The sequence below is a fragment of the Schistocerca americana genome, chromosome 3 (assembly GCF_021461395.2).
Source record: "Schistocerca americana isolate TAMUIC-IGC-003095 chromosome 3, iqSchAmer2.1, whole genome shotgun sequence".
Lineage (NCBI taxonomy): Eukaryota > Metazoa > Arthropoda > Insecta > Orthoptera > Acrididae > Schistocerca > Schistocerca americana.
Window position 1 is genome coordinate 415,537,695 of NC_060121.1, and position 14,171 is coordinate 415,551,865.

At 38.9% G+C, this 14,171-nt stretch overlaps 1 protein-coding gene across 1 annotated transcript in view; it reads left to right on the top strand.

Moving 5' to 3' along the window:
• The first annotated feature begins 4,372 nt into the window (after positions 1–4,372).
• The window catches only part of LOC124606790 (28S rRNA (cytosine-C(5))-methyltransferase), an 80,970-nt gene continuing 71,171 nt past the window's right edge, over positions 4,373–14,171 (top strand). Inside the window, exons 1-2 of the mRNA XM_047138857.1 lie at positions 4,373–4,562; positions 5,324–5,594. Of these exons, the coding sequence (XP_046994813.1) occupies positions 4,440–4,562; positions 5,324–5,594 (394 nt within the window). The 5' untranslated portion in view covers positions 4,373–4,439. The remainder of the gene's footprint in view (positions 4,563–5,323; positions 5,595–14,171) is intronic.

Below are 14,171 nucleotides of genomic sequence, written 5' to 3' on the forward strand. Positions count from 1 at the left end.
TTTGTTCTTGCTATTATTGTGGAAAAAACGTGATTTTTGTTTAAAATTTCGAGATTTTTTCTTTACCTTAACTTTTTAATAATTTACGTTTTTCACTAAACTACACTAGAACTGGCATAATATATTTGCTTGTTGTGTTAGCCTTTATCACTTGCCTCAGTTACCTTAATCTGTTCATAATGTGTTAGTAACACATACTTCTGGTTCAACATTATTTTGCCACTTACAGTGATACTAGTCAATGGAAACTGGCAGGAAATAATGCAAGTAATGTTTTTCATTGAAATGTGTGAACCTACTGGCTAAAACGATTCTTTAACAGAATAACACCCACTACTTTCACTGCATAGAGTTTTCATAGGTACCAAAAAAAGTTCCAGAGGACACCCACATGCATCAGTAATAATGGATAACTAGTAACGTCACACGCAAATGAACTGATCTAACAACTGTGCCAGACACTTGTTGTGTTATATAGACGATGCCGACAGCATCGCTGCATTATGCCTGTTTACATATCTGTGTATTGGAAACGCATGCCTACAACAATTTCTCTGGTGCTTCAGTGTACATTTTAAAGAAATAAAGAAACCAGTGTCATAGAGAATCCTCTGTTGATATTCGGAAAGTGGTGTATATGTTACTATAAATGTAAGATAATGGGTAAGTACTAGAATTAACCGGTGAAACCTAAGATTTACCGTCCTGGTGTGGTAAAAGTCCGAAATTTCTCATTATATGCATATATTTCGAACTTTTACCAAGAGACATTGGTAAATCTTAGGATGTACCAATGCAAACTGGTAAAACCTGGATCCAAGATTCCCACCTCAGTCGTGCAGGTTCAGACAAGTTTCAGTGTTGCCAATTTTGTGTTCAGGTAAGTTCCTTTGTTGGCAATTATAAGTTCTCGTCCTCTCACCACTGCATAGTTTCAGTCAGTGTCGAGCATCGTGTGTACAGTCATCTTTGCGACTTGTTTTAGTGGTGTTTCTTCTGCAGCTTTGCATCAGAATCAGTGATGTTATGTGTCACAGATTTTACGAACTTTTAAGTGAATCAGTGACTAAGAAGAAGGACAACAATTTTTATGTAACTGCTGAGCAATATAATATTCTGGTAAGTGAAGTGAAAAATGCAAAAATCGTTTCCAGTAATAAATCTGTTCACTACAGACGTTTGAAGCGATATGTTGTTCTCAATATCAGAGGTGAAGAGAAACTAATAGCACCAGTGTCTGCTGTAAAAGGAGAAACACGTTATTAAGTTCATTTTGATGAACTGTTTAACATACTACATGAAACCCACATTGCTATAGGTCATGGCGACTGAACACAGATGATTGTGGAACTAAACTGTAAGTACAAGAATGCGACTGTCGAATCAATCGTTACTTATCTGAGATTATGTGAACCATGTCAGAAAAAGCAAAACACATTGAAAAGGGGTGTTGTAGTGAAATCTATCAAACACAGTAAAATGAATTCACGATGCCAAATTGATTTAATCGACATGCAGGCAAACCCAGACAATAAGTCGAAGTTCCTACTTGTATACCAAGAACATTTGATAAAATTTGTTATCTTCTGTGCACTAACTTCAAGCAGGGCTGATGAAGTAGTTTATCATCTTTTGGACATTTTTACCACCTTTGGTGCCCCGGTATCCTTCATTCTGATAATGGTAGAGAGTTTTGTAACCAAGTCATTCAAAGTTTATGTGGGTAGTGGAGTGGTATAAAGATAGTACACGGGGAGCTGAGGCACAGTCAGTCTCAGGATCAGTCGAAAGAGCAATTCAAGATATCGAAAATATATTATCAACTTGGATGGAAACAAATGAAACTTCAAAACGGTTTGAAGGGCTGAGATTTCTGCAAGCAGTAAAAAATAGGGCTTATTATGAAGGGATCAGGTGTTCACCATATGAAGCCATGTTTGAGGTTCCAATGAAAATGGGCATTGTGACTTCAGTCATATGAAGCCATGTTTGGGGTTCCAATGAAAATGGGCCTTGCGACTTCAGTTGATTCACGTGATTTGCTAAAAAATATAAACGCTGAAGAAGACTTGGAAACAATGTTATACACCACTTCCACTGACTCACAGGAACTTGAAAATCTACATCTACATATATACACCATTAGCCACCAAGCTGTGTGTGGCGGAGGGCACAATTCGCTCCAAAGTCATATTTCCCCCCCCCCTCCCTCTGTTCCACTCGATGATCGCGTGAGGGAAAAACGATTGTCTAAACGCCTCAGTACGGGCTCTTATTTCCCTTATCTTTGAATGGTGATCATTAAGCGATTTGAAAGTTGGTAGTAATAATGTATGCTCTACATCCTCAGTGAAGATTGGATTTCGGAATTTAGTGAGCAACCCCATCTGTTTAGCGCATCGTCTGTCTGCAAGTGTGTCCCACTTCAAACTTTCTATGAGATTTGTAACGCTCTCCCGATGGCTAAATGAACCAGTCATGAATCTTGCCACTCTTCTTTTGACCTTCTCAATCTCTTGAAACAAACCCAACTGGTAATGGTTCCATACAGACGAACAATACTCTAAGACTGGACGAACTAACGTATTGTAAGCTATTTCCTTTGTTGAAGGACTGCATCGCTTCAGGATTCTACCAATAAACCACAATCTAGAGTTCGCCTTACCTGTGATAGCCAAGAAACTGATGCCAGTGAATCAAGTACTGGAACAGAAGGAATGGAGGCAGAAAGCGCAGCTGCAGAAGGTAAGGAAGCACCAGAGACACAGAATTTGATGATAGTTAACAACGACACTGGCACCGGCTGATAGTTGTGACGAGACGCCTCAACTTCCAACAGTCTTAATAAAGTAAAACGGATCTGAGAAGCTGACAAAGAAGGTCTTCAATTGCAGGCAAACAAAATGAAAGCAGCCTTATGTAACAAAATTCAAAAATCTTCATTTGGACAGAATGTGAGAATTAAAGTACCAGATGCAGACAGGGCAAAAATAGCAATAGTGATAAATATTCAGGATGACGAATTTTATCAACTTGGTACCAAAGCTGGCAAACTGGAGTCATTGTACATTAGGAACCAACATACATTGTGGACGAAATTTTTACCAACATTAAAGAAGTAGCAAGAGGAGAAATTAGTTTATGGGAAATGGTTGCCAAACAATTGTTTGTTGGAAGACAAGAGTTCAAAAAGCGCAATTGCTTAAAAAAGTGTTCAACTAAAACATCCTGTGTAAATCGTCTTCCATATTATGAATTCGAAATGCCACAATAGTCAGCCTTGTTGTAACAAAAATTAGCGTTCACAAGGTAAAATATTTTTACAACATTTTTCAGTAATATGGAATATTGCTTATTATAGTCACATTGGAATGCAAGAATGTTTAAAATACATGAATTTACAATAAATACAAACTATTTCAACAAATCGCTATGTTATTTTTTTAATGAATATGGTTTTACCATCTGGTATGGGTACATCATAAGATTTAACAACGTCTCTTGGTAAAAGTTCGAAATTCATGCAAATAATAAGAAATTTCGGAGTGTTACCACACAGTGGTGGTAAGTCTTAGGTTTCACTAGTTAATTCTAGGATTTACCAATCATCTTACTTTTACAGTGACATATACACTGATTACCCTTACATAGACCTATTAAAATTCTTTTGTGATAAAATGTTACTAGGAAAATTGAATCTGAGGTATGATACGCACGAAGGCGATTCGAAAATGTAGACCGTGCACACTAATGCTGCGTTGCTGCATCATGAAGCTCTGTCAACTGATGGCCTTCAAACATTTTGAGGGCTCTTCAATATTTCTGATACCGACATTACATCAGTACGAGCTCTCACACGATCAGTACATCGATTCTCTGGTGAAATGGAACATTTGCAGTTTGCCACAAAAACAAAGCGCAGTAGTAAAATAAAGATTAAGAAGGCGTAAAGCACAAAACCCACGACTATAAAGTGAGTGAGCGCGCGAAAATCGGTTATCGTCTGATGCTGGCAGGCGACACCGCCGTCAAAACTTTCTTCCCAAGGAACCTTGACGTGACTTGACCTGACGATCTGACGTTGGCTTGTGCGAATGCGGCCATTTAAAATGCATTGTGGAATGTTTTGACGTGACGTGACAGCCAGTGTGAATTGCCCTTAGTGTGACTGTGGCGGACTCCGTTGTAATTACAGATACGCATTTGAATAAATAATCTTTCGCTTTGACGTGTTTAGCATTTCCTTTGCAACTGATATTAAAAAAGCATGCGTCTGAATTCGTCGTAGTTTCTCTTGTGTGATGCTAAATAAATAACCTAACATCCGTGGTAAACATACTGGAGAGTGGAGACACTTTCGTATTAGCTTTGAACCATGTGTTTGGTCTTGTAAACATTGCCTATGGCGATCAGGTGGTGTAACAAAGCTTTGGGAGGATATGTCAGAAAAGAAGTCACATTCAGTGAAAGTTCCGAGGACGTATAAAGTAGCGGCTAAAATATTGAAGGAAGTTATCGCTGGTGGAAATTTGAAGACGCTTGTTTACAACCAACGCTTTTATGTGAGTTTTATTACGATCGCAAGTGTGCATCATTAGCTATAGGGGTATCGTATTATACTCTTAACGCAGTTTGTTGTTGTGTCGCCTTTTGTAATGTTTATAGCTTCATGTACCTGGAAATATTTAAGTTAATTTTCCGTGTGGATAAGTTATGATATTATGAACTCTGATGAATTTTCTCATTGCTTCACAAATATGTGTTGCTATGCCTACTACTTATGCTACCTAACACTCACTATGCGGTTATAATTTTTTACATTGTGGATGTTTCTCTCCGCGTATTATACAGGACTTACACCAATTGATGCCCATTAAAAGGGTTTGAAATTCTTGAACTGGCAGTTTCACTGTCATGTTGTGGTACAGCGTATTAGCGTGATTTTCGTCGACTTAAGCAGACCTGGTACTTTTAGAAATTTTTTGTGTATTTTTGTCTAGTAATTTTTTTTAAATACTGGATGATAGCCTCCATCCTGTAAACTAACTTCTTTATGACGAAAGTAATTGTAAATTTTGTGGGCCATGTTTTTGGCCGATTTCATTACCTGACGAACTAAAAGTCTTTGTTACAGAGTAAGTGCGCATGAATTCCGTTGTTATAGGCCACTGTTTAGATTTTGTATCCGTTTTAAAATAATGGGCCATCTCCATAATTAATCAGTATATTTTTGTGTACATAGTACATTTTTTGCCACCAAAAGTTCAGAAATAAAGTTTCAAAGACAGTGAATACCTGCAGTCAATTCTTTCTCGTTTTGCAGAACATTAAGGCGCTGTATGCCTTAGTAGTAGAAGCACTTCGTCATGCAAAAGTGCTGGACTATGTAATTGAAAAGAGCGAAATACTTCTTAAAGAAGAAAGATTGGACCCGTCCCTGGCACGAATTCTCATCTCTGAACTCCTGTGGGGAAAAAGACAACTTCCTGGGAACAGCAAACCTGTAGAGACTGTAATTTCGTACAAAGACGAATTGGTCAAGGCAGAACATTGCTATGAAGAGTTTCTGTCTAAGGAACAAGAAAGTAGAAGAGGTAACAGTGTCTTTTTATTTGTAATTTTGTTTCTCTTTTATTTCAGATTTGATTAAATTTATCATGGAAGGCAAGGAACCCACTGAAGGTGAGGGTGTCTCATTCAGCCCACCTGTGGAGAATACGTCATTTGCCGATTCTGCAAGAGTGCTGGCCTCTTTTGTTATTTATAGCCTTGCAATGTTCACATTGCCATTCATTGCATACACTGGTACAAAGTATACACTGAGGACTCAGTTTCATATTGATGGATTTCAGAACACAGTGTGGTCAGTTCTTGCAGCTGTTATAGTAACAAACATTATCATATTAATGTACGCATGTAAGGGATACAGTGAGGCAGAAGAGGATGAAAGTAAAGCAACTGCGAGTAAAAGTGATTTGAACCAGAAAAAGAAAGATTAAAAGTGCTGTTATTGTTTTTTAAGTTAACAGTTCACTATACTAAGTAAGATGCTGTATTAATTGCACTGCTGATAGTGTTGGTAAATCAATTGAAATAGCCACACATAATTGTTGGATTGTGTTGCCAATAATTTTTTATGCATACTTTGTTCATGCTGTATTTGTATTGTCTCAGTTTTATTTATAACTCTGAAGAAGTACTTTAAGCTTCATGCTAATAACCCTGAGAGATTTTACAGATACGTGTAATTTGCCATCTGAAAGAACCTATGTATATCTAACTTTTTTGAAATGCTGGAAAAAAATGATTACTGGTGTAAACTGTGTACTGTGTGTGAATCAGTGGCTGGTTTTTCTTTCCATTAAGTGAAGTGTTATTCCTCTTTTTGTAACTATCATCATAATGTGTTAGCATCACAACTTGATGCTACAGCTTGACGTGTCAAGTTGAGTGAAAGATACGGGCAGAATTAGTGATGTCTATTTCCTGAACCTGTTCCATATCAGTGTAATTTTGTTTGCTTAAAGAAGGTCATATGACAGCATTTTTGATTGCTCATATCATTCCATTGACTGTTCTGTGAATGTTGGCACTGATACTGTCTACCTTTTATTAATATGTGGTAGGCCGAAGTGGTAGTATTCATTGTAGAATTACTTTACAGTCTGTTTAAAATCAGTAATAAATATTGTACACAAACATTAGTTCCTCTGCTTTCTATATTTTCATATGCCCACTTTCGTGTATGTAGTTCAGTACCGAAAAGTCATTTGGTGATTATAACAACATAAAATAAAAGGGAATGTCGAGCAGTGTTTAGCTGTAAGTATACTTGTGAAACTTAAAAATTTCATTATGTTTCAGTTTTATAAAAGCATAGTGCAATTACAGTATGGTTCTTTTTAATGCCCCTTGTGGGGACATGTGTTATTGGTTAAATACACAATTCAAAAATGTAAGGATGACAGAATTTCTTGAAGGTAGAAACCATGGTTTCACTGGGGCAATAAGCATTTTGTCAAAATTTTAAACTTATTCACATCCACTTTTGGCCGGTTTCAGTTTTTGAGTGACCACATTTAAATTTCATCACATGTACGCATCAACCAGCACTTTAACTCACATACAATAGTGGACATACATATCTCAAGAAGTAATTTCTATGTTGACATTCTGCATCTTTGTCAACCATGTGTATTAAAAATGAATTGACAAATTAACTAAATATAACAGGTCATGTATTGTAATAGTGGTTGACTTGAGGCCTAAACTTACGTGCGGGTGTAACAGTTGTAACTAAATAGCTACTGAATGAGTTCAGCACAATATGATAGGGACAGTCAGTCAGTTTCATGTTCCATGGATAATTTTACACAATTGATCATGATGTACAATAAGTCATTTTGCATGTGGTGTTGTTATGGTCTTCAGTTCAGAGACTGGTTTGATGCAGCTCTCCATGCTACTCTATCCTGTGCAAGCTTTATCATCTCCAAATAACTAATGCAACCTACATACTTCTGAACTTACTTAGCGTATTCGTCTTTTGATCTGCCTCTATGATTTTTACCCTCCACGATTCAATGCTAAATTGATCATCCGTTGGTGCCTCAGAACGTGTCCCACTAACTGGTCCCTTCTATTAGTCATATTGTGCCACAATTTCCTCTTCTCCCCAATTCTATTCAGCACCACCTCATTAGTTACATGATCTACCCGTCTCTTCAGCATTCTTCTGTAGCACCACATTTTGAGAGCTTCTATTCTCCTCTTCTCTAAACTATTTATTGTCCATGTTTCACTTCCATACATGGCTACACTCCGTGCAAACACTTTCAGAAAAGACTGCGTGATGCTGAAGTCTATACACGATGTTAACAAATTTCTCTTCATCAGAAATGCTTTCCTTGCCATTGCCAGTATGCATTTTCTATCTTTTCTACTTCGACCACAATCGCTTATTTTGCTCCACAAACAGAAAAATTCATTTACTGCTTTAAGTGTCTCATTTCCTAATCTAATTCCCTCAGCATCACCTGACTTCAGTCGACTACATTCCATTATCATTGTTTTGCTTCTGTTGATGTTCATCTTATATCCTAGTTTCAAGACACTGTCCATTCCATTCAACTGCTCTTCCAGGTCCTTTGCTGTTTCTGACAGAATTACAGTGTCATCGGCAAATCGTAACATTTTTATTTCTTCTCCGTGCATTTTAGTCCCTATTCCAAATTTTTGTTTTGTTTGCTTTACTGCTTACTCAGTATACAGATTGAATAACATCGGGGAGAGGCTACAACCCTGTCTTGCTCTCTTCCCAACCACTGCTTCCCATTCATGCCCCTCAACTCTTATATCTGCCATCTGGTATTTGTACAAATTGTAAATAGACTTTTGCTCCCCTGTATTTTACCCCTTCCACCTTCAGCATTTTAAAGAGAGTATTCCAGTCAACATTGTCAAAAGCTTTCTCCAGGTCTACACATGGTAGAAACGTAAGTTTGTCGTTTCTTACTCTGTCTTCCAAGATAAGTCATAGTGTCAGTGTTGCCTTGCATGTTCCAACATTTCTACGGAATCCAGACTGATCTTCCTTCTGCCAGTTTTTCCATTTGTCTGAAAAGAATTCATGTTAGTATTTTGCAGCCATGACTTATTAAACTGATAGTTCAGTAATTTTCATATCTGTTAACACCTGCTTTCTTTGGGATTGGAATTATTATATTCTTCTGAAGTCTGAGGGTATTTCACCTGTCTCATACATCTTGCACACCAGATGGTAGAGTTTGGTCATGCTATCAGTAGCTCTAATGGAATTTTGTCTCTTCCTGGAGCCTTTTTTAGACTTAGGTCTTTCAGTGCTCTGTCAAATTCTTCACGCACTACCATATCTCCCATCTCATCTTCATCTATGTCCTCTTCCATTTCCGTAATATCGCCATCAAATACATTGCCCTTGTATAGACCCTCTACGTACTCCTTCTGTCTTTCTGATTTCCCATCTTTGCTTAGGACTGGTTTTCCATCTGAGCTCTTGATATTCATGTAAGTGGTTCTATTTTCTCCAAAGCTCTTTAATTTTCCTGTTGGCAGTATTTATCTTACCCCTAAAGGGATATGCTTCTATCTCTTTACATTTCTCCTCTAGTTATCCTTGCTTAGCAGTTTTGCACTTCCTGTCAATCTCATTTTTGAGACATTTGTATTCCTTTTTGCCTGCTTCATTTACTGCATTTTTATATTTTCTTCTTTCATCACTTAAATTCAGCATCTCTTCTATTATCCAATGACTTCTACTAGCCCTCGTCTTTTTTCCTACTTGATCCTCTGTGACCTTCCTTATTTCATCTCTCAAAGCTACCCATTTTTTTCCACTGTATTTCTTTCCCCTGTATTTGTCTCATTCCCTAACGCTCTCTCTGAAACTCTCTACAGCTGGTTCTTTCAGTTTATCCAGGCCCCATCTCTTTCATTTCCTACGTTTTTGCAGTTTCTTCAGTTTTAATCTACTGTTCATAACCAATCAGTTGTGGTCAGAGTCCACATCTGCCCCTGGAAATGTCTTACAGTTTAAAACCTGGTTCCTAAATCTCTGTCTGAAACCTTCCAATGTCTCCAGGCCTCTTCCACGTGTGCAACCTTCTTTCATGATTCTTGAACCAAGTGTTAGCTATGATCAAGTTATGCTCTGTGCAAAATTCTACCAGGTGGCTTCCTCTTTCATTCCTTACCCCAGTCCATACTCGCCTGCTACTTTTCCTTCTCTCCCTTTCCCTTCTATCAAATTCCAGTCCCCCACGACTATTAAATTTTCGTATCCCTTAACTATCTGAATAATTTCTTTAGTTGCATCACACATTTCTTCAATCTCTTGATTATCTGTGGAGCTAGTTGACATATAAACTTGTACTATTGTGGTAGGTGTGGGCTTCATGTCTATCTTGGCTACAATAATGTGTTCACTATGCTTTTTATAGTAGCTTATCTGTGCTCCAATTTTTTAATCATTATTAAACCACCTCCTGCATTACCCCTATTTGATTTTGTATTTAGAACTCCTGGCACCAAACTCCACTAATTCCCTCTATATATCTAACTTTAACCTACCCATTCCCCTTTTTAAATTTTCTAACCTACCTGTCTGATTAAGGGATCTGACATTCCACATTCCAATCTGTAGAATGCCAGTTTTCATTTTACATTCACATCACAAACTAATTTGTGCATGTGGTAACATTCTACACATATCTAAGTTTCTTCCAAAAAGAAAATGAATGCCAACTGATTAGAACTAAAGCTGTGACATTTACTGTTTAGCAGTATTTTATGCTAACATTTTCTCATTATTCTTTGCCATTTCATTTTTTGTATTGCTTGTGTCGTTGACTTATTAACTGATTGAATTGATAGCCTAATAAAGAATAAATTGAACATCAGTCACATGATGTCATCACTACAATTAAAAATAACTGTTTGTGAGATAATCTAACTTTTGTGTGTTGAACCAGTTCTATAATAAGCTTTTTTTGCTTGTTTGCTGAAAGATTCAAGCCACAGTTTGAATTTTATCAAAAGATGAAAGCACATAGGGAAAAAAACTTTAAGATTATAAGGTAACAGAATGGCTTATCATTATTTACCTTCAGGAGGCAAATTTTCTGCACTGTCAATAGACGCATTAGAAGTAGAAGAATACTCTTCCTATCTTTCAGAACGGTTAGTTCCTTCACCAGGGAGGAAAGAGACATAGGTTTGGGAAGCATATGAAGTAAGGCCAGGTCATGCAGACCTTCTCAGTCTGTTTGTTCTTACATAAGTTGACTTTCTGAGACACTGCATATACTTTCATTTGCATATCCATGCTCAGTGCCTCTCCTGTAGCCTTTAGTTCAGTGCATTATATATCAAAGTTATTATCAGCACTTACAAACATATCTCACTTTAAATGCATTTCATTTCTGGCATGAAATAATAATCCTATGCTGTTGAAGGAAGCCTTTCACCAACAGTCTACCGTTTCATGTGCAGTTAAGATAACATATTTTCTTTTTGTCACTTTACACTCCTGTTTTGTGATGCACATTACTGTGTTATTTAAATATTGTAGTTCAGATTCAAATTGGTTTTCTTTATTTTTTACTGATTATATATGTTTTACTTTGAGATGTATAAATTCCAATTTTACCTGTCCTCGTGACAGGCTAACATTTCTCACATAACTGGTGTTCAGTAAGCAATATGTGCATTATGTGTCATGCCAAATGATGAGCACACATGGACTTGGCTTTTAGCTGAGAACAGGTTTGACCTTTCAGCTTGGTATGAGTTTGACGGACCTGTGTTCCCTAAGTTGGGGAGAGGTGAGCACCACCAATTCTCTACAATCATAAGCTCAGTACATGCTTTATTGAAGTCTGTGTCACACAGCAGTCAAACCTTGTATGTCAGGAGTGCCTGTCCTTTTAGCTTACCTGGGCCACATTGGAAGAACACAAGTATTTTTAGGTTGCATGTAATATACTTAACACTATTAACAATAACCACTGAGAGAAGAGATAGAGGAAGGGGGAGAGAATAAAACAAAATCAAACAGTGGAAACTCCAGGTATGAATATCAACAATGTAGGAACAGGTAGATTGTTTCCAGAATGAGATTTTCACTCTGCAGCGGAGTGTGCGCTGGTAGATTGTTACTTACTGGAAGAGAACATGCTAAGTTGCAGATGGGCACAATTAAGACACATTTAAGCTCTCAGCCTACATCGGAAAAAGAGGGGCACACTCCTTTCATCCACACTAGCAAGCACACGTGACCACCTACTCTGGGAGCTTGGACCACAGTGCAACTATCATGGAGGTAGCAGCAGTCTGGAGGGGGTAGGGAAGGAATAACTGTATATGGGTGAGGGAAGAGGAGTGCTGCCTGGTGGAGTACACAGGGACTAGAGTGCCAACAGGCATGGAATCGAGGGGTTGTGGGGCAGGAGGGAGGTGGGGAAAACAGAGCGAAAAAGGAGACGAGCGAGGAAATGTTGGCAGTTGCATTGGCAGAGGGTGGCAAACAAAGAGGATTGGAGATGAGAATGAGGAGGGGGGGATATGGCAAAGGGGTTGGAAACCGTAGGGTGGAGGGTGTGGGGTCAGTGTTTACTGTAGTTTGAGGCCAGGATAATTATGAGAGCAGAAAATGCATTGTAAGGATAACTCTCATTTGCACAGTTCAGAAAAGCTGATGGTGGAGAGAGGGATCCATATGGCTCCAGTAATGAAGCAGCCATTGAAATTGAGCATGTTATGTTGAGCCGCATGTGGTACCACTGGGTGGTCTACTTTGCTCTCACCCACAGTTTGGCAGTGGCCATTAATCCTGGCAGAAAGCTGGTTGGTGGTCATACCAATATAGAAATCTGTACGATGACTGCAGCAGAGCCAATACGTGACATGGTTGCTTTTGTTGGTAACCCGATGCCTGATACGGGAGGATAAACGTGTGACAGGACTGGAATAGGGAGTGCTGAGTGGATGGATTGGGCAGGTTTTGCACCTGAGTCTTCCACAGGGATATGATCCTTGGCAATGGGTTAGATTTGCGTTTGGCGGCATACGGATGGTCTAGGATGTTTTGCTCCATGCATTCTAGTCCCTGCACCTTCCATCAGTCAGCACTCCTCTTCCCCCACCCATACACCTCTGTTCCTTTCCCTTCTCCGCCTCCCTCCCCCCCCCCCTTTCCAGATTGCTGCTGCCATCACACTTGATAGTTGCGTTGTGGCCTGACCTCACACTTGTTGTGTTGTGGCCCGACCTGCCGGAGTAGGCAGTCATGTGTATGGAAAGTGTGCTTGCATGTGTGAATGGATGGCGTATGTTTCTGTTTTCCTAACGAAAGCGTTTGTGTAAGTGTCTTTTGATAATGCCTGTCTGCAACTTAGTGTGATAGTAGCAATCTCTTTTCCTACATTGTTATTATTCATACCTAGAGTTTCCATTGCTTGATAGTGCCGAACAGCTTTTCTTCTATCCTGCAATTCTGTGATGTTTCCCTTTGTTACTGTTCTCTGTAGCATTACTCTTCTCAGTGTCCATTCTTTCCTGTCTTTCCTTTGTTTTTTTCACCACCCTCCAAACCGCATCTACTTCCGAGGCACACTGTATAACGATTGTCCGCACACAGCACAGGCTTCGTGACCACATGGATTGTTGATTCAACTTCTCAGGCACCAAATCGTTTCCTCCAATAGTAGTAATTATATTTATTCCTATTGGACCCACTTCATCCCTCATCCTGACATACTTTAGTGTTTTATTTTAATTTTCCACACCTGCTCATATCAAATGAACTCAAATTTTCGACCTAACCCAGTCTCCTTCTACTCTCTTCCCTATCACAACACACACGTACTCCCATACTCATCTGTTCCATTTCTCTCTCGTTTCTGTACTTTTTATGCACTTTTGCATATTTTTATGTATCTGTGCATATTTCTGCATACATGTGCATGTTTTTGTGTGTCTTTGCGTATTTTTTACACATATTTTCTCTTATCCAGCCCCTCTCTCAACCATCAAGACCTATTTTGTCCATCTGTGTGTCATGCCCATTTCCTTTGCACCATTTATGTCACAATGGACTCCTTCTCCAGCTTTCTGCACCAGTTCGGAAAAGTATTACTTTCTCTTGCTAAAACCCAGTCCCACATCCTATTTCTTAAATGCTGCCTAAACCATTGAATCCCCCCAAAAGGCCTAACTATAAAAATTGCTTTCTCTGGATCCCACCCCTCCTTTCACAATGACCTTCACCTTTCAGATTCCACCAGTTGTTGGCCTTCACAAACCTGGTACTGCAAAAACATATCTCCATGGCACAGGCATCCCAGAACCACCTCTGCTCCCTCCACAAGATACAGCTACTGTGCAATCCCTGCTTCATACATCATGTCTCTGACACCGAATCCCTTGGTCTCCAGTATCTGGAGTAGCATTCCAGATATCACCTCCATAAGTTATCCGACGCGGTGGCATCCTACTGCTGCCTCGAGATGTCACTCTCCAACCCCTATCACCCACAATGTTCCTCCTCCTTCCACCCCTCATAGCACCTAAACCCTTCCTAGGTGATCTTTTCAACTTGCCACATCCCCCCAAAACCTCCTACCAAACACTCCACC